This window comes from Spermophilus citellus (assembly GCF_964194105.1).
Source record: "Spermophilus citellus genome assembly, chromosome: 10".
Lineage (NCBI taxonomy): Eukaryota > Metazoa > Chordata > Mammalia > Rodentia > Sciuridae > Spermophilus > Spermophilus citellus.
The window spans coordinates 89983516-90003724 of NC_138197.1; the positions used below are offsets into that span (position 1 = coordinate 89983516).

Sequence of the window (20209 nt, forward strand, 5' to 3'; positions counted from 1 at the left end):
GATCTTTTTGACAAGCAAGCCAAGTGTTCTGTGGAACATACTTTGACAAACATTGTCTTAGGCTGGGTACCACTGTAAGAGCTCATTTTAGCTTTGGTTCTTAGCCTTGCTTTTCACATTTTCTGAGCCATTTATTTGACCTTCAGAGTCTTCCATAACATCATCTTCATTTAGCTTTTTCAGATATGGATATGCATTCTAGAACCACCTGCCCTAGAATTTAATTTTTTAGCTGACGTATAATTTCGTATGTGTTTCTTCAATTAACCTACATTCATAAGGACTCTGTGTGGGTGCGTGCATGTGCATGACATTTGAAACATTGTGGAGTTTATAAATGGCTCAGTTATACTTTTTATTCCACAGAGCTTTTCTGATTATATATATGTTTATGTCATCAAAAATATCATTAGAATTACAAATCATAACTGAAAGTGTTATTACAGGATTTCAAAAAAAGGAGGGATTATGATATAAAGTATGATTAAACCTGTGTTCCAGTAGATAATATGTTAAGAATTCATTTTCTAACTAAATTTATTTGGAAAGTATTTAATCAGAAAAACCCACTTTAGTATTATGTCTTTCATTATGTCCTCCCTAAGTGAAATCAAGAAAAACACTGGAGAAAAAATTTCTCCATTTCTATTTCTTAGATAATACTTCACATAGAATCCAAGCCCCAATATTTAGTTAAATAGACCACATGTTTTAAAGCAATAATTTTTAAAATGACTCAGAAAAAGAAGAAAGTGAATTCTGCCTACTCTGTCCACATGATAAAAACACAGTCCTCAAGATACTCAAGACAAAGAACCCACTCAAGAAAGGTTCTCATAAAAATGTAAATGCATTGTGGTGGGCCGAAAAAGAATGCTATAATAAACATTGATAAAAACTGAAATAAGATAATGGAAAAATAAGTAATAACACAATCAAACATTCCACATTGAGTTATTATAGTGTCTTAATAAAACTAGTGGAGGTTTTTATGTTAAATTTTGAATATGTTGCTCATTTCCATCAATTTTGTTCATGAATGCAAAAAAATCAAAAAAGATTTTTTTCTCTAACGCCAAACTCAGAAGGAAGGAGTCATATGTTTTCTTTCATATCGGGAAATTAGAGAGGAAAAAAGGAAAAGAAAGGTGGAGGGGGCAGGGACTGATGAAAATTGAACGGAGATTAGTAGAAGAAAGGGACAGGGGTGGGGAGGGAGAAGAGAAGGAAAAGGGGAAATTCTGGGGATGATATTGGCCAAATGATATTATTATATTGTGTGTATGTATGAATACGTAACATCAAATCCCACTATTATGTATAACTATAATTCACCAATAAAAATGTGGGAAAATTTTTTCTAGAAGATAGGCATTAAACAACTATATTTTATTGCATGCCGCTTTTTTGGTGTGTGTGCTTCTAGAGATCCAACTCAGGGGCTCTTTACCCCTGAACAACTTCCTAATCCTTTATTTAATTTTTTTAGACAAAGTCTGTCCAAGTTGCTAAGGCTGTCCTCAAACTTGCGATCTTCCTGCCTCAGCATCCTGAGTTGCTGGGATTATAAGCATGTGTCACTGTACCTAGCTTCTCCTGATTTTTTTTTTTTTAAGGTGATCTCATCCAAGTTCTGGCTGCAAACAACACAGGTTCTTCTGAAGGTTTTGTGTGTGTGTGTGTGTGTGTGTGTGTGTGTGTGTGTGTGTGTTAATGGTATTAGAAGTGGGGAAATGCTTTGCAAATGAAAAAATTATACATATCAGAATTGTGTGAAGAAGTTTCTCCAAGGGAATATTGTTCTCTGTGAGCACAGGCACTTTAGATTGACCTAAATGAAGTTACATTCATAGCGCCAAAACCCAAACTTGAAGACAGAGGCAGGAGCAAACACAGTGCATTTTTCTTAGAACTGATCAGGAAAATGAAAGACTGCACAGAAACACTATGCTGGTTCTCCAGGAGAGGCATGCAGAGGGCAGGGCATCTCCCAGATCAGGGAACTCCAAAAGAGAGAAATGGGAAGCTCTACAGACAGAAATGTGGAAGGTAGTGTGGAACAGTGTCAAGAACACTCTGCAGTCTGAGCCCCAGATTGTTTGCCATGGTGATCTTGGGAATGTTTTCTTAAATCTCTCTGTCCTTCCATTTCCTCATCTATGCAAAGGGCATGATTATAATATTTGTTTATTTGGATTAATGAGATGCTTGACATAAAGTCAGTAAATGTTAATCATGATGATGACAGTAATGATGATTGATAATGATTTGATGTAGATTATTATTTGCCCCCCCCACCAAAGGAGGGATATATTCATGGTGGAGCCCTTACAGAGAATGGAAAACCATCACACTTGAATGACCTAGAAAGAAAAGAAGTCTGTGGTTGATTTTCCCACTTTTGCTTCTCTAGAACACTGCTTTGAATTTTCATTTCTAATGTATTTAAAATTCTCACCATCTATGATGATCTATTGCATAGAACTGAGAAGGGATATAGAGAGGATCTGCAATAGGCCTCTCAGAAAATTTAAAGACAGATCAATTGGAGAAACAGGATTTGAGAAAATATAACATTAATGATTCTTAAGAACACAAAATTTAGTCTTGAAATTTTTCCTTTCAAGACAGTGTTTTACAAAGTTTTTAGAGTGTTACATGATATTTAACTTATGATATTCTTTGGAAAGAATGCAATCCAGAATACTTAATTGTAAGTATAAGTTTTGAGGATACTTAATTTTATTGTCAAGTTATTTTCTGCAATGTAAAAAAAAAAAAGGTCTTTGCTCTCAGAATCTATCCACATTAGCTCTAAATTTCCTAAAGCCAATAAATATATATATATATATATATATATATATATATATATATTGTTTCACATGAAAAAAATATATACATATGTTTCACATGAAAGCTCAGCATACTTAATACAAAACTTTCCACACTCAGTGAAAGTTTTTGTCTGACTGTTTTCAGAAACATGTATGCGGTCAAATCTTAGAATTGGCATTTTGTAGACACGTTTCTTTTAAAACAATTTCTCCCCCCAAAACCTGAATAGTAAAGAATTCAAATTGAGTTATCTTTCAAAAATTTTAAATATACTTTAATTACTTTTGGTTGTTAATTATCATTTTTTGAAATGTTGAGTCTACCTCTTGTGTCAGGGATGACCATTGCTAAAAGGGCTTTGATGAATTTTTGGACATTTATACCCCACAGCTTCTACCTTCAAAACTGAAAATTTCTCCTTCCTAGAAATACCACAATAAATGGGCACTTATTCTTGCTTTATAAACTAATTGACTGTGTATAGAAAGAAAATATTTTAATAGAAGGAAAGGTAATATCCAACACATTGTAGAAAGTTAAGCAATTGGAAAATCACGATCCTCTTATGGATGTTTTCCTAATGCAAAGTCCAGGCCTCCAGGGAGGGACCTCCCACACTGATCTCCTTTGCTGGCTGGAGTCTGGGGGCTTCCTCAGGGTTCCCAGCCTCTCCCCAGTGGGCAGGATCTCTTCCGGGAAAATCAATGCAATAGTGTTTGCAGTCCTGCCTTCTGTTGGGTTCTCTCTTGATGTGTCTCCAATAATGTAGTCATTGAAATGTAGTGCTAGAAATTATTTTGGAGATTTTACAGGTTAGAAAAAATGAAATCCAGAAAAGAGGAGACATTTGTCCAAAGCCCAACACCTAATGAATCACAGGACTAAAGCCTTTAGTCTCCTTTGCTTCTAAGCCTAACTGCAGCATTGGAAGAACTCAAAATCTGTATCTCACAGCTTTATATTACTGCTAGTAATAAAAGTGACACTATATATGCACAGTAGTCCAGTCATTAAAATAGTATTTGTATAATGTTGTAAATTTGTTTTATATAATAGAAAACAACCAAATATATTAAAATTTTAAGCACACTGTTTGTATATTTTTAAGGTATTTACTGAAAATAGCTTTATCATCTTGAATAAAAATGTACAGAAGACCTTTATTAAATCAACAAACATTTTTGAAACTGCATCACTTCTGGAAGGTCCTCAGTGTGAAGACAGAAAAGAAAAACAGCAGTCCTTTGCTCTCAACCTGCCAGCTCCCTGGGGAGGCTGACAGGCAGTGTGAGACTGTGGTTCTGGCTGTGATATCATGAGATGTGCATCCTGGGGTAGCACAGGGGAAGAGCACCTAATAGGCAGCAAAAAGAAAAGGTCCCCCAAAGAGGTGACACTAGACCTGACTCCAAAGAAACGGATGAAAGAAAAGGGACATTGAAAGGAGATAAAAGTTTGTGCCAGGCAGGTAAATGTCACAGCGTGTGGCAGATTTGTGGCTTCTGTCTAGCTGTATCCCAGGATTAAATGAAGATGGAACCAGACAGGGGCCAGATCATAGTTTTGTACATAGTGCTCAAAATTTTTGAATTTCACCAGAAATAATGGGAAGGCATTGCAAAATGATTTGCTATAAGTTAATGAAACCTTAATGAAACCCTGTCTCAAAAAAAAAAAAAAAAAAAAAAAAAAGCCAGGTGCAGTGGCCATGCCTGTCATTCCAGAGGTTCGGGAGGCTGAGGCAGGAAGATTGCAAGTTCAAAGCCAACCTCAGCAACAGTGAGTCACTAAGCAACTCAGTGAGACCCTGTCTGTATTTAAAAAAAAATACAAAATAGGGCTGGCGATGTGGCTCAGTGGTCAAGTGCCCTTGAATTCAATCTCCAGTGCCAAAATAAACAAATTAATTAATTAATTAAATGACAGAATATTTACACAAATACTTTTTAAAAAATCAGTAAAGGGCTGGGGATGTGCTCAGTGATAAAGCATCCTCAGTGCCAAAAAAAAAAAAAAAAAAAGAAAAGGAAAAAAAATGTACACAAGTTCTGTCCCATTCAGTACTCATTACAGTCTCTGGCATATTGTAAATAAAAATTATAAGCTGGAATCATCTTCATCTTTATAAAAGTCTGAGTTGGAGAAAATGGCTTAGGATGCTTAGGGCTCATTTTAACAACTGGAGTTAAAATCAGTTTTTTCAGTGGTGCTGAATCTGTATTGTTTAGGGTAATTGAGCCCCCTGAAGAGATTTACTCTGTCAGCGTCATGGCTAGGAAAAAACATCAGTTAGCAAAATACATTGATTATATGCTTGAAGGAAGTTTTCTGCTGATTTCATTGCCTAAGAGAATGTAAGAAAAGAAAACTTAAGTTTCAGTGGTTGAGAAGTAGGATCTGGAGAAGATCTAGGCATGTGCTTGATTTAATAGTTAAAAGTGGAAGAGGAAAATGCCAAGGTCCACAGATAGGAATTGATGATAAAAATGAACTTTTCCCTGCTCCCTCTGTTGACTGGCAGGCTCCCCAAAAGAGAAGATACATTATGCTTTTAATTTGTCTTTGGATTGTAATTCCTTGTTTATGAAATGTCCTTATATCCTAATGGCTAAAGGTATTTTAGTTACTGGAGGGTTTTTTTGTTTCTTTTTTCTTTTTTTCTTTTTTTTTTTTTTTTGTCATTGTACCAAATTGGAAATTTGAAATATAGTGAAGCAATTTCAATTTGGTTGTATTTAAAAATTAGGTTTAAATTAGATTTAACATCTGCACAGTGCCATCTCCCTGTAAAAATGGACCAGGAGCCAAGGCCACAAGCAAGATGCCAATTGCTGTGGGTCCTTGTGGATAGTCCCAATCCAACTACTTTGACCATATTAAGATGGTAAGAGTATGATGGCTGGGGCTCTCTTTGGCAATTTTTCCTGTCTCATGATTAGAACACCTGAGCAGGAGTTGATGGGTAGCACTGTGAAAACCCTAATGCCTAGTGGTGACACCATTGGCACATTCATGGCCATCAAGATGGGCATTCGAGGGGCTAAGGCTGTAGCTCAAGGGCAGAGTGCTTGCCTAGCAAGTGTGAGGCAAAAATAGACAAATAAAATAAAGGCATTTGGTCCATCTACAACTACAAAAAAAAAAAAAAAAAAGATGGGCATTCAATGCTTTCCTATCAGTCTATGCTTTCCTATCAGTCTCAGGCCATGCACTGTAATCAAAGAACATCTTTGAAGAAAAATGGAGTATATTTTAATATTCTATAGAATAATAGCTGTACTTTCTGTGTTCTATTTTGTTAGTGCTCCTATATTCCTCCCTGTAAGAGAGAAAATCAGAAGAACTTGGAAAGTGTCATGAATTGGCAACAGTACTGGAAAGATGAGATTGGTTCCCAGCCATTTACTTGCTATTTTAACCAATATCAAAGGTAAGTCAGTATTTACTTGTGGATATTGATGTTGTCTGTAGCCTGTGTAATTTATTACACTGGCAAATCACATATTGTGCCCACTTGACAAAATATGAACCTTGGAAGTAGACTCTCTCTAGCTGTAGTCTTCATTCTTTCTAGCATACGGAGACCCCTTCATGCTCTATAGGATAAGAGAATCTGTAGGAAAGAAACAGAACTTGTATTATAGAACTTACCCTCTGGAGATACCGAAAAGTGCAGTAGTGCCTTCGTGTAGGACCACTGTATGCTACAAGTGTTCTCTGAGATTACAGATTAAAGCACATAAGCTAAACAGTGTGCAGATTTGTCAGCATTTCAGATTGCACAGACCCTTGAACTTTCCTTTTCCTTTCTATTCTGATGAAATGTCAATAGAATGAGTTCACACCATTAAAACTTTACTTGACTTACAAAACTTCACCAAGATTTTATCTCACTCCAGTTAGAATGGCAGTCATTAACAATAAAAAAAAAAATGCTGGTGAGAATACACTGTTGGTGGGATTGAAAATTAGTACAGTTACTGTGGAGATCAGTTTGGAGGTTACTCAAGAGATTAGGCATAGAACTACCTTATGACCCATTCCTCAGTATTTATCCTAAAGAATAAAGTCAGAATACTACAGCTGTGCATACATACCCATGTTTATAGCAGCACAATTTGCAATAGCCAAGTTATGGAACCAGCCTAGGTATCCCTCAAAAAAATAGAGAAAACGTGATATATATATATATATATACACACACACACACACACACATACATACACACACACACACACACACACACAATGGAGTTTTAGTTAGCCATAAAGAATTACAAAAATTGTGTCATTTGCAGGAAAGTGAATGAAACCAGAGACCATGCTAAGTGAAATAAGCCGGACTCTAAAAGTTCCTAGGTTTTCTTTTCAAATAAAGGGACCTCATGAAAACAGAAGAGATACCAGTAGGGTAGCAGAAAGTGACCAGAGGAAGGAAGAGGGGAGGGAAAGGGGAGGTATGAGGGAATGAAGAGATGAATTTGTGCTATATGCATATATAAATATATCACAGTTAACCCAACTATTAAGTATAATTATAACACACCAATAAAAGTTTTTGAAAACTTTACTTGCTTTAGAAGGCACTCAAATTTTGCCATATAGATCAAATCAAGATGATTCCTTGGACTGCAGTACTTCAGTATTCTCCCAGATTAATCATAGTAATTTATGTTTCAAACATTTATTTAATATTTAAAACTCCTTGCTGTACATCTCCACTTGGGCATACCCCAGTTACCTCCAACCTTCTCTTCCTCCCATGATCTCTCCTTTGTGATTGGTGCCGTCATTCCTTTGTTTACCTATCCCAGAAAACTTTGGTACCTAATTCATTTCCTCCTTTACACTCTTTAACCTGTATTCACCATCATGTGGATTTTACAAACTTCTGTGATGACTTTTCTGTGCCTTCTTGCCACCACTGCCTTAGTTCAGTTCCCCATTATTTCTCACCCCTGCTAATGCAGCAGTGATGTCATAGTTCTTACTACTCTAGATTCACTGGGCTCATACTCAGTCCTGTGATGGTGGAAATAGCCACATGGTTCAAGATGGCCTTTCCCTCAAGGCCCAGCAGGTGGCGCTGGGTGTCGAGGGGCCACCTCTGTTCTCCACCTGTCCTGTCATGCTTCTTCAGTGGGCTAAACTGCCTTCCTCATGGTGGCATGGTAGCCTCTAGGCAGCATTCAGGAGAGGCAGGCCTCAGCTCTGGAATTAGAATAAACATAACTTCATTGTGTATTCTGTTGGTCAAACCAAGTCACAAAGCCAGCCAGATGTATGGCATGTTGACAGATGACTCCTCCTGTTAGGAAGAGCTGCAAAGGATTTGTGGCCATATTTAATCCACCACAGCATGCGAGGTTCCTCAAAATCTGACCCAGTCTACCACCCCTCCAGCCTTATCTCCCTGCTTAAACGCTTTGCCGTAGCTTTCTGAACTATACAGTTTCAAGAATATCTCATACTTTCATACCCGTGTCTTTTAATTTGCTGCTTTTGCCTCTCAACTGCCTTGCTGAGGACTCCTGTCAGATATCACCTTCTCTGGACTACACTCCTTTCCTTGATCCCCAACTTTTTTGTTGCATATCAGTTGAGATGCCATCTGCTACAGGTAAAGAGTGTATTCTTATTTGAAGTAGTATAAACAATTAGAAAATTACCTTCATACATGAAGGAATGCACAGGTAGACTGACAACAGGGTTGTCTGATGCACTGACTGACAATTGCATCAACCAGAACCCATCTCCTTTCTGGATTTCAGTTCTGCCTTTGTGGTTACAGTATGACTTCTACAATTCCAGTTGTTGTCCAGATGCAGAAACAGTATATCTTTCCTGGCATATTTTCCTTGGGAGTAGGAAACCTTTTTCCAACTTTGCACAGTCAGTCTCCCACTCTGTATCCTTGTTCAGAGTGAGTTTCCTTTGCCTACCTAAACTAATCACAAAAAGAACAATTAGAATCTACCCCTGAGTTTTGGGTGGGACATTGTCTCCTAAGTCACATGGAGAAAGGAAGGACAACCCCACGTGCCAGCTACCAGATGAGTCTCTCATGTCCCATAGTCTCCTGTGTACAACTCTATCCCAGAGGTTTGCAACACTCACTTGACATAACTGCTCCAGAGCAGCTTTAAAACACACACACACACACACACACACACACACACACACACACACACCCCACTGGCCAATTAAATCAGCATCTTTGGCAGTTAACCCAGGTATTAGCATTTTTAAAAGAATTCAGCTAGGCACAATGGTGCACACCTGTAATCTCTGGTTTGGGAGGTTGAAGTAAGAGGATTGCAAATTTAATGCCAGCCTGGGCAATTTAGCAAGACCCTGTCTCAAAATAAAAAGAATTGGAGAAAGAGCTCAGTGGTAGAGGCCCTTGGGTTTAATTTGCAGTACTGAGAAAACAATTCAGTCCTGGGAATTCCCACATATGATCAGGATCTAGAGCACTGCTCTGCCCTTTCACCTGTTACCCTTTAATGGAATCGTATGTGTATCTATCTCCCTAACCACACTGTACACTTGTTAAGGGTGTGGGTCAATCATTCTTTGTGGTTGTTTCCTTAATGCTTACACAGTGCCTGGCTCTCAAAATAAATATTTGGTGAATAAATGAATGCGATGTACCAAGTTAATAAGGGAGGGTTCTTTGCTTCCAAGGAATTTGTATTCATTGGTGAAAACAGGTGCTTATGCAAAAATAAATACGATTTCCCCTCCTAGAAATAAAAGAGGGCTGAGCACAGTGGTACATGCCTGTAATCCCAGTGGCTCAGGAGCCTGAGGCAGGAGGATCGTGAGTTCAAAGCCAGCTTCAGCAATTTAGTAACACTCAGTGTCTAAATAAAATATAAAAAGGGCTAGGATGTGACTTGGTGGTTAAGCACCCTGGGGTTCAATCCCTGGTGGTACCAAAAATATAGAAATAAGGGAAGATCTTGGACTGGAGTTGTGGCTCAGTGGTGGAGCACTTGCCTGGCATGTGTGAGGTACTGGGTTCAATCCTCAGAATCACATAAAAATAAAAAACAAATAAAATAAAGGCATTCTGTCCATGTACAACTATAAAATTTAAAAAAAAACAATAAGGGAAGATCTTGAGAATGGGGTGACTACAATAAAGAAAGCAAGGCTTAACTAGGTATCTTAGATATGTATGTTATATGCTAAGGAGTGGGGAGTTTTTATCAGGAAAGGTAGCTTGGGTTTAGATTTCTAAAAAGTCATTAATGCCTTTAAGAGACAGTCTTTTAAATATAGGCAATAAAAATGCATACAGAGTTTTTTACTTTTAATCAAAGACTGACATGATTTAGGAAGTAACTGGTATAACTGAATGAGCATTAGATGGGAAATATATGTCAAGGCAGGCAGGAAGGAGAATACTGATGTGAGAAAAATGACATTTTTGAGTGGCTGCCATGTGCCAGCCATTGTGAATGACATTTTATTGAGATCATGAAATTTCTTACACTAGTTCTAAGTGCTAGTCCCACTCAACAGATGAGGAAACCAAGCTTTAAAGAAGTTAAATAAAGTACCCAAAGCACACAGCTATTAAGTTAAAACAAACAAACAAACAAACATACCTGGAATTCAATTAGTCTGATTTTCAGAGTTCCTTTAATTAACCATCTACTAGTCCTGATGAGGGCCTAACTGAGTAGTGGAGATGGAAGTAGTGAACAGGGATTGTTCTATAAAAATACATTTTAAAGTTTAATGACAGTGTAAGTGATGAGGCAAAGGAAGGCGTCAAATTTGACAGAATGTGAGAAAAGGATAGTCCAGCTCTGGAAATATACTGAATTAGAGGGACTCGTAAGATATCCAGAAGATGCTTTGGTTCAGAAGCAAGAGATCAGGAGCAGTGCTGTGTAGGTCTGGGAATCATTGGCACACAAGCTGCAGTTGAAGCAGAGAGAAATAATGCATGTTGGGAACATGCAGAGAAGAGAAATGTTGACAGAATTATATGTAACTTAACAAGCAGAGGAGATGGAGGAAGAGTGGCCCACAGGTGAGAGGAAGCTAGAAGAAAATGCTGTCTTGAAAGGAGAGTGTATTAAGGAGAAGGAAGTAATCAAGAAGAATGCTGAGAAGTCATTGCTTTTGACAATTAGCAGTCTGTAGTGGTCTTGTAAAAACACTCAGTGGAATGAAAAGGCAATCTGCAGAGTGGAAAAAAATGTTTGCAAAGCATACGTCTGATAAGGGTTTAATATCCCCAAATGTGTAAAAACCCGTACAACTCTATAAAGTAAAACAAACAAACAACCTAATTTTAAAATGGGCTAAGTACTTAAATCATCTCTCCAAAATAGACATAGAAATGGCTGATGGATATATAATCCATTGCTCAGTATTGTTAATCATCAAGAGAAATGCAGATCAAAACCATAATGAGATATCACCTTACATGTCAGGATGGCTATTGTGAAAAGAAAAACAAGACGAGTGTTGGCAAGGATGTGGAGAAATTGTAACCCTTGCATACTGTTGGTGGGTGTACAAAATGGTGCAGCTATTATGGGAGAAAGTGTGAAGATTCCTCAAAAAATTAAAAGATCTGCCATATGATCCAGCAGTCCCACTTCTGAGTGTTGACTTCAGGATTAATACTTGAAATTGGGATTGTGAAGAGATATTAGTATTTCTAAGTTCATTGCAGCAATATTCACACTGGCCAAGACGTGAAAACAACTTAAATGTCCGTGGACAGATGAATGGATAAAGAAAATATGGCATTTTCCAGGCATTGTGGCACACACCTGTAATTCCCAGCTACTCAGGAGGCTGAGGCAGGAAGATTGCTCCAGCTCAGGAGTTCAGTTCCAGCCTGAGTAACATAGCAAGACCCCATCTCAAAAAACAAACGAAGAATATGGTATATCCATATGATGGCATACTGTGCAATCTTTAAAAAGAAGGAAAGTCTGCATTTGTGACAGCATAGATGAACATTGAAATAAGCCAGTCACAGAGAGAAAAATATTCTATGATTCCACATACATGAAGAATCTGAAACTGTCAAGGTCACTTACTGAAAGAGTGGTTACCAGTGACTGAGGAAATGGGGAGTCACTAATCAGAAGTCATGAAGTTTCCTTCAAGTAAGATGAATAAGCTCTGGAGATTGGCTGTACCACATTGTACCTATAGTCAACAGCAATGGATTGCACACTTAAAATTTTAAGAAGGTAGATCTCATGTTAAAAGTATTCTGACCACAATAAAGTGAAATTTCCCATTACTAGAAAAATAGTGGAGATGAGCGGTGGAAAGGGAAGCAGGAATGGACGCAGAGAAATGAACCTGTTACAAACTAAAACTGCTCAGTAAGAGAGAAAAATTGAGTGTATATAGGAATCAAGGCAAAAGTGGAACATGCCCTGAAGAAAATGAAATAGGATCGAATAAAAAGGTTAGGACGTAGGGAGGACTTTTGTGTGAGGCGGAAGCCCAGCAACGTAGCCCATCGCTATCGGAGTCAGGTGCTTCACCAAAGCTTCCTGCCCAGACCAGGAGCTGGTTTCAGAATGCATGTGACTTGAAATTGCATCGGAGGCAAACTGGGCACTTTCTCCTGCCCCCTGTCCTGACTAGCAGGGGATGCCCACCCTCTGCACTTGGTACCAAGTTTTGTAAAAGCTGCATCCCCTGACAGAGCTATCTCCCATGAGCCTGGAATTCTGAATATCTTCAATACCAATCAGGAAGGACCATTCCTTTAGAACTTTCTAAAAAGAGCTAAACATAGATTATTTGCTGAAAGGAAACATTTTTGCTATTCTCACAACACTTCTGGCTCCAAGTATATGTGTTTTTCCCACTCCATGCAGTTCTTGAATTCTCTTCGGACACCTCTGGTATCCTTCATTTCAATTCAGTTCTAACACTACCTAGAGTTACCATCAGAATCTAGAAATTAAAGAGCTCAGTCCCACAAGGCCATCCCCCTTCAGACACCAGTCTCACATCCCGAGGTCCCATTTGACCAACCTGCACCAAGTCAGAGGTTCTCAATGACCTTTCTAGCTTTCGATAATTTGCAAGAGGGTCTCACAGAACTCAGGACATGCTTTACTTACTATGGCAGTTTGTTGTAAAGATCCAACCCAGGAAAAGCCAGCTGGAAGATATACATCGGGCAAGACACCCTCTCCATGCCGCAGCTGCCCCAGAACCTTAATGGTTTGGATCTCTGAACCCTCTTGTTTGGAGTTTTTAATGGAGGTTCCATTTCACAAGTGTGCTTGAGTAATTCATGGCCCATTAGTGATTCAGTCAGTCTCTGGTCCCTTGCCCTCTCTGGAGCAGGTGGTATGGAAAGTGCCAACCTTTAATTACCTGGGGCCTCTGGTAACCTGCCCCAATCCTCTGACACGTACCTCATTTGCACAGACTCAAGTGAAGCTGAAAGAGACTTACTATGAACAGCAGAAGAGGCTCCACTCACCCCTAGTAACCAGGAAATTACAAGGGTTTTAGAAGATCCACCAGGAACCAGGGACTGAGACCAAATAAGATCCCTGATTATGTCACCGTACACCTCTTCTGTTAATTTTAGTGCTGCAGATTTAAGCCCGTCATACCTCCGTCACAACGGATATACATTTTCTCTCCATCATCTCCCTGTCCCATTCCCAAACCCTGGGGGTGTAGATAGAAGTGGGGGTGGTCTATCACAGCCTGGCAGCACTCGAGACATGATTTTTAAGTGACTTGGGGAAGCAGGAGTTTGGAGTTTGGCTCTTTCATCGTGACATATGCGAGAGGAAACAACAGTGCTGTTAGGAGGTGTGAAGATGGCAGCTCCCTGGTACACTTTTTACTACTGCTAAATAGGAAACTAAAATAGACTTACTGTATTGACTCCCAGATGCTCCTGATCAGATGAACTTTATATTTAAAGTAACCTTTCGGTTTCACGCAAACTCAGGAAATTAGGGAGAATGGTTATCAAGAAGCTTCCATTTTCAAGAAAAAATATGTTATTTTAAAAATCTAAGGCAAAGATGATGGGTTCTTAGCTTTCCTCTGTGTCAGCCTTGTGGAGGCAAACTATATTCAGGAGTGGACTCTGCAGTGTCCCGAGCAACCACCAGTAGCCACGCCTGCTCAGTCACCATGTGGTCAGCTGGCACTGCTTCCCGCCAAGGGCCGTGTCCATTCATAGTGGTCTTCTTCTGTTATCTTTAGTCCTTTTCCTCCCTTAACTTCAGGGCTCACAATCTCCTTCCATTAGATTTTTTTTTTTTTTTACACTTTATAGAACTAAGTTCATACTTCTGCTCCCTTTATCTCTTTCTTTTTTTTTTCTTAGCCTTTTCCTGGTGTTATGGTTTAGATATGAGGTGTCCTGCAAAAGCTCGTGTGTGAGACAATGCAAGAACTTTCAGGGCTGGAATGATTCGATGATGAGACCTGTAGCTTAAGTGATGGATTAATCCACTTGAATGGATTAACTAGGTGGCAACTGTAGGCAGGTAGGGTGTGGCTAGAGGAAGTAGACTACTGAGGGTGTGCCTTGGCATTTATGTTTGGTCCTTGGTGAGCAGAGCTCTTTCTCTCTCTTTGCTTCCTGGTGGCTATCTTCTGAGCTATTTCTGTCTGCCACGCCCTTCCGCCATGATGTTCTACCTCACCTCAAGTCTCAGAGCTGTGGAGGCGGCCAGCCATGGACCCAGGCTCTGAAATGGTGAGCCAAAATAAACTTCTTTTCTAAAATTGTTCTTGTCAGGTATTTTGGTCACAGCGATGAAAAGCTGACTAAAACACCTGTCTTGTCTTTTCTTAGTAAAACCCAGCAAAGCCCCTTAACAAGCATGCTTTGATATCCTCATTCCATTGTCAGAGAGCTTCTCTGTACAGGTAGTATCAATTTGGTTCCTTGAAAAGGGAACATTTTCCCTGGAAATGCTCATTCATTCCTCTTTAGATCTAAAGGCGAGGAGTTATCAGTCTTTAGTTTTTGAACTTTTCCTCTTATGGAGAGTGGGATATTTTTCTGTACAAGTCTACTTTTTGATGCTTTGTTTTGTACATCTGAGTTTATAATAGTTCATGAAGAATACAAAGCAGGCTTATATAAACACACACCCATGAAATGAACAAATCTGGCCACACCACCTGAGTAATCTCTTGAATTCACACCTCCACCACTGCCGTGGTTTAGGCCGCCATCTGGGTTGTTGAAATGTTCCTCAGTTGTTCTTTCAGCCTGGGTCTTTATCTCTTCCTTCATCCATGGTACACTAGGTTTTATTTTCACTTTATATGAACCTCTGTTGGATCTTGTCATCAATCTTGGTTGATTTTTTTTTCTGCCTTCTTATTGTCCGTAGGATAAAGGCCAGACCCTTCCAATTCCAACTTCAACTTCTGCTGTTGGGTTATGTCCCAGTCATGGGGGGAAAAAAAAAACAGCAAAAACAACCACCTCTGCCACAGACACTGGCCCTGCCTTGGTGGAACATGTAGTATATATATAGTCACAACACTGTAATGACAAAGCTGGCAGAACTGTAAAGGAGGAGCTGAGGGTACTGCTCTGAGCCATTGTAACATCATGGGAAATTTCAAAGACCTGAGTAAATCATAGTTAGGTCCAGATGAGAGGATGTTCTAGAGTCAGTTAGGTAAAAGTGAGGGGAAGAATATTTCAGAACAGAGCATCAGCTATACAAAGGTTCTGAGGCCAGAGAGAGCTTGGTGAGTTTTAGGAAGAAGAAGAGCTGTGAGAGGGAATATGGTGTTGACACTGGAGGGAGAAGTAGCCAAGGTTTGTATGGATCTTAAATGCAGTGAGCAGCCATAGCTGGGTTTTATGAAGGGGAGCAGTAGCCTGATCCAATCTCAGTGTTTGAACTTTCTCACTGCCAGCTTCAGTCACCTCTGGTTACCGTTTCCCACGCACCTTGATACCTTTATCATTGCCCCCCTCACTTGGGGACATCTTCACATTTTTCACTTCTAGAAATCAGCAGAGCACAGTGGTTTTAGATAGAACCCTGGAGCCAGCCTTTTTCTCATGGTGTGGTCTTGGAAATGTTACATTAGCCTATCTGCCTCAGTATCTCTTGTAGAGGGGGGCACATACTAAGGTTACTGTGAGGATATCGATAAGAAGGCACATATTTAATCTACAGTGGCTCCCCTGAAAGTGTTTTCTACCACTATCGGTGTTTTTACTACTATTAAAATTCACCTCAAGCCAGGCGCAGTGGCGAACGCCTGTGATCCCAGCAGCTCGGGAGGCTGATGGCAGGAGGATGGTGAGTTTAAAGCCAGCCTCAGCAAAAGCAAGGTGCTAAGCAACTCAGTGAGACCCTACCTCTAAATAAAATACAAAAAAAAAAAAAAAAATAGGGCTGGGGATGTGGCTCAGTGGTCGAGTGCCCTTGAGTTATCCCTGGTACAAAAACCAAACAAACAAAAATTCACCTCAAATATCACCATGGAAACTTCTCTCACATTTGCAGGTATTACTAAGTACTTCCTCTTCTGTGGGCCCACATTGCCATGGTTGCTTTTATCACACTGCTATGGAATTAATAGAAAATGTACTTACATATTATGAATTCCTTGAAGCACCATGTGATATCAGGCACTGGGTTTACATTTTTCCTCTACTCCTGAGTAATTGTAAGTCTGGGATAAATTGTCCACTTTCTCTGTCTTGGTTTCTTCACCTACAAAATGAGGGTAACATTACCTATCTTGAGGGTTTTATGTTTTCTTTTTGTTTTGATAAGGATCACCTCTGCACAATGGTGCATACCTAGTAAAAGTGTGTTTTTCTTCCTTTGCCTTGTAAATTTCTAACAACTAAGAAACAGTGAACTAATCAGTGAACAACCTGGTTATTCTCTGATTAGAGACTTAGGTAGCACATGAATAAATAATTGGTATTTTATTAATGAATAAAGTGATAGATCGCATAAAAACTAGAAAGAGATTCTGTTGTAAAAATAAAATAAATATGTTTTACTGGTGACACTGAATAAGATGTATCTTAAGTTATTCATGCATGGTGTGTTTAGCCTGCAGTATATATTTTGAAATCAAATTTCCCCTTAGCATTTTAAAGAAAAATGAACCTAATGGCCTGAGCTCAAATTGAGTGGAGTGCTCTACACAGCACAGTTTGAAAGTCATTAAAATAGAAAATTAAAAGCAATCACTTGTAAAAGGACTGCTCACTTATAGGGCTTAGTTTTCTTATCTATAAAATTTGATAGACTGATAGTTTAAATGATCTCTAAAATTCCTTTGAACTCTCAAATCCTATGGTTTAATGATTCTCTAATTCTGAAGATTTGTACAATTACAATGATTAAGATGCTAAATAAAACCCTAATGGTGCAAGAGAGAGAAAAATCAGTAAAGAACTAAATGGTTAACAGTCTGGAGCAGACAGTCCTCCTACCTCAACAGTAATGGAGTTTCATAACGATGACACTGAGTCATCAAAAAAGATTAAATTTGGTTCAATAGACTCTCCTTAAAAGGCAAGGAAATGTGTAATGCATTTTAGAAAGATTTTTACCAATTGTATTTAAAATATTTTCATTAGTTTTTATTCAACTTAAAAAAAGTGAAACTTCAGTTATTTTGAAAATTCACATATGTGAATGCTTCTCCACGAAACAAATACCATTTTAGGAGATCTTCTTGTCACACAGTAGATTATCACTTTCTTTCATGGTGTTATCCTTTTCAGTTTCCTAGATTTCTCCCATAAAAATGCCACCACTTTAGTCATTCACTCTCTTGTTTATTCAGCAAGCTTTATTAGCCAACAGGCATCAGTGGTCAGTGATGGGAAGACGTTGCCTCTTCCTCAAAGAATTCACTGTGTCAATAAGTGACTAAAGCCACGATGTTAGAGGTACCTGCGTGCACACACAGTATAGTGCCTGGATCCGCTTGAAAGAGTAGGAAGTGGGCAGAGAAAAGCCTTCACAGAGGAAAAGGTTGAGTTGAATTTTAAAGAATGAGTAGGAATTTTCCAGATAAAGCTAGAGAAAGGGATCTTGGGGAAAATAGTAGCATGTACAAGCAATAAGATTGGAAATAGCTTAGGAAACTGGAGCCTTGCGTACTTGGAGGAAGAGAGATGATGCACTGGAAGAGATTGAGTGAGATAACACTGCACCTTCACGCCATGCTAAAGGGTTTAGACTTCTGTGTGCTGGAGTGACAGTCATGTGGATGTTTTAGAAAGACCAGTCAGGTGGCAATGTGGAAAACAGACTGGATTATAAACCCAAATTGGAGAAACAATGAGCAATTTGGAGATTATCGCACCCATCTAGACAGAGGATGAAAAGAGCTTGAGCAAAGGCAGAATTAGGGAAGGAAGCAAAGGAGGAAGTGACTCAAGACTTGAACTGGAATCTACAGATTTCACGATGGACATGATGCATGACATGGCAGGGATGTTCAAGCATAAAAGAGGATAGAAGAGGGTGACTTCTGCCTTATCTCCTGAACAACTCGGTTGAAGGCCATGTCAATGGGAGAGGGAAGAGGTTCTGGGATAACCTTTGCTTTCCTAATATAAGTACTACACCTCCTGCTTCCACTGTCCTGGCAGGAAAGGTGTTGGCTGATGCAGGAGGGCTAAAGCTACTCTGCAACTGTGTTAGTTATCTTTTCATTGCTGTGACCAAAATACCTGATAAGAACAACTTACAAGAGGAAAAGTTTACTTTGGGCTCATAGTTTGAGAGATTCAGTCCATATTCCAGGCCCCAAATGAGGCAGAACATCCTGGTGGAATGACATGACAGAAGCTCTACTCAGCTCATGGTAGTCAAAAAGCAAAGAAAGAGGGGAAGGGGCCACAAGGATGATGCACCCTTACAGGACACGCCCCCAGTGACCACCTCCTCCAGCCATGCCCAGTTAGTTGCTACCTAGTTAAGTCCATTCAAACTAGAATGATGATTAATTTACTTACATAGTAGCAACTATTATTAGCTCTCATAATCTAATAATTTCATCTCTGAGTATTCCTACATGAACCTTGGAGAGTTGAGGAGACACTTCATATCCAAACCATAACACAACTCTTAAGGTGAGAAGCAGGAGGACAAATGTCCACATGTTGGTAGAGCAGAGTAGAGCCAGGTGCAGTGGTGTACACCTGTAATTGCAGCTACTCAGCAGGCTGAGGCAGGAGAATTGCACAACTTCAAGCCTAGCCTCAACAACTTAGCAAGACCCCGTGTAAAATAAAATTAAATGAAACAGGCTGGAGATGCAGCAGCTCAGTGATGGGGTGCTGTCCTAGCATGTGTGAAGCCCTGGGTTCAATCCCCAGCACCACAAAAAACTGAGCAGAGTAGTAATAAGGAGTCGCTTCCTGGCATTAGGAGTTGCTGTCCCTGCCCTGGCCTGCCTACCTCAAGATTTCTTCTACTTTGAGACAACAGTTATGCTTAGATATGTGCACCCAAGTGTGCACATGGTATATTTATACTCAGGTGCACATTTATACAATGTAGTGAAAAGTAATTGGTCAACTGTAGTCTATTTTTACAATGTTTTTGCATTCTAAAAACAGATTTAGCTCTGAAAACAGATGAAGCTCTAAAAACATGTTTCTTTTAATATGTTTATGTGTTGGATTTAATTGTACCATTGGCTTCTAAGGTTGTTTTTGGTTTTGTTTTGAGTATTTGTGTGTGTGTGTGTGTGTGTGTGTGTGTGTGTGTGATGCTGAGGATTGAACTCAGGGGCACTCTTCAAATGTGCTGTATCCTCAGTCCTTTTTATTTTTTATTTTGAGAAAGGGCCTAAGTTGCTGAGGCTGGTTTCAAACTTGTAATCCTCCTGCCTCAGCCTTGCAAGTCGCTAGAATTACAGGTGTGTATCACCATACCTGGCTTTTTTTTTTGTTCCAGTTCTTTGTAGGGCAAATTACTGAAAAAAAAAAACAAAACAAAACTTCATCTTTACTTGTGGACTACTTAGCATACAAATTCTAAGAAATAATGTACATATAAAGAAGAACCTGAAATTTGAATTCCTTACATAGGAAAATTTTGATGACTTCTGAGTGAATTACTAAATAATATGTTTTATATTTGAAAAAGCCTTAATTACTTATTGTTTTCTGTTTACCCTGAAAAGTATTATAATCTGTCATTAGAGAAGAGATGATTCTGTAGTTATTTTTAAAAGGAACATATTGGCTTTCTCTTTAGACATTAAGTTCAATGACATATCCTGAGTCTTAAAAAACAAAACAGTGAATCTGCAATCTTATCCAAATTGAGTCTTTTCCATGTACATTTGTGTCTGGTTCCATATTAAGAGAGATTACATCAGATTTGAAG

At 39.0% G+C, this 20209-nt stretch overlaps 1 protein-coding gene across 1 annotated transcript in view; it reads left to right on the top strand.

The window, feature by feature from the left end:
• KCNMB4 (potassium calcium-activated channel subfamily M regulatory beta subunit 4) overlaps positions 1 to 20209 on the top strand; it is a 63828-nt gene that overhangs the window by 22677 nt on the left and 20942 nt on the right. Inside the window, exon 2 of the mRNA XM_081311374.1 lies at positions 6138 to 6265. Coding sequence (XP_081167500.1) covers positions 6138 to 6265 — 128 coding nt within the window. The remainder of the gene's footprint in view (positions 1 to 6137; positions 6266 to 20209) is intronic.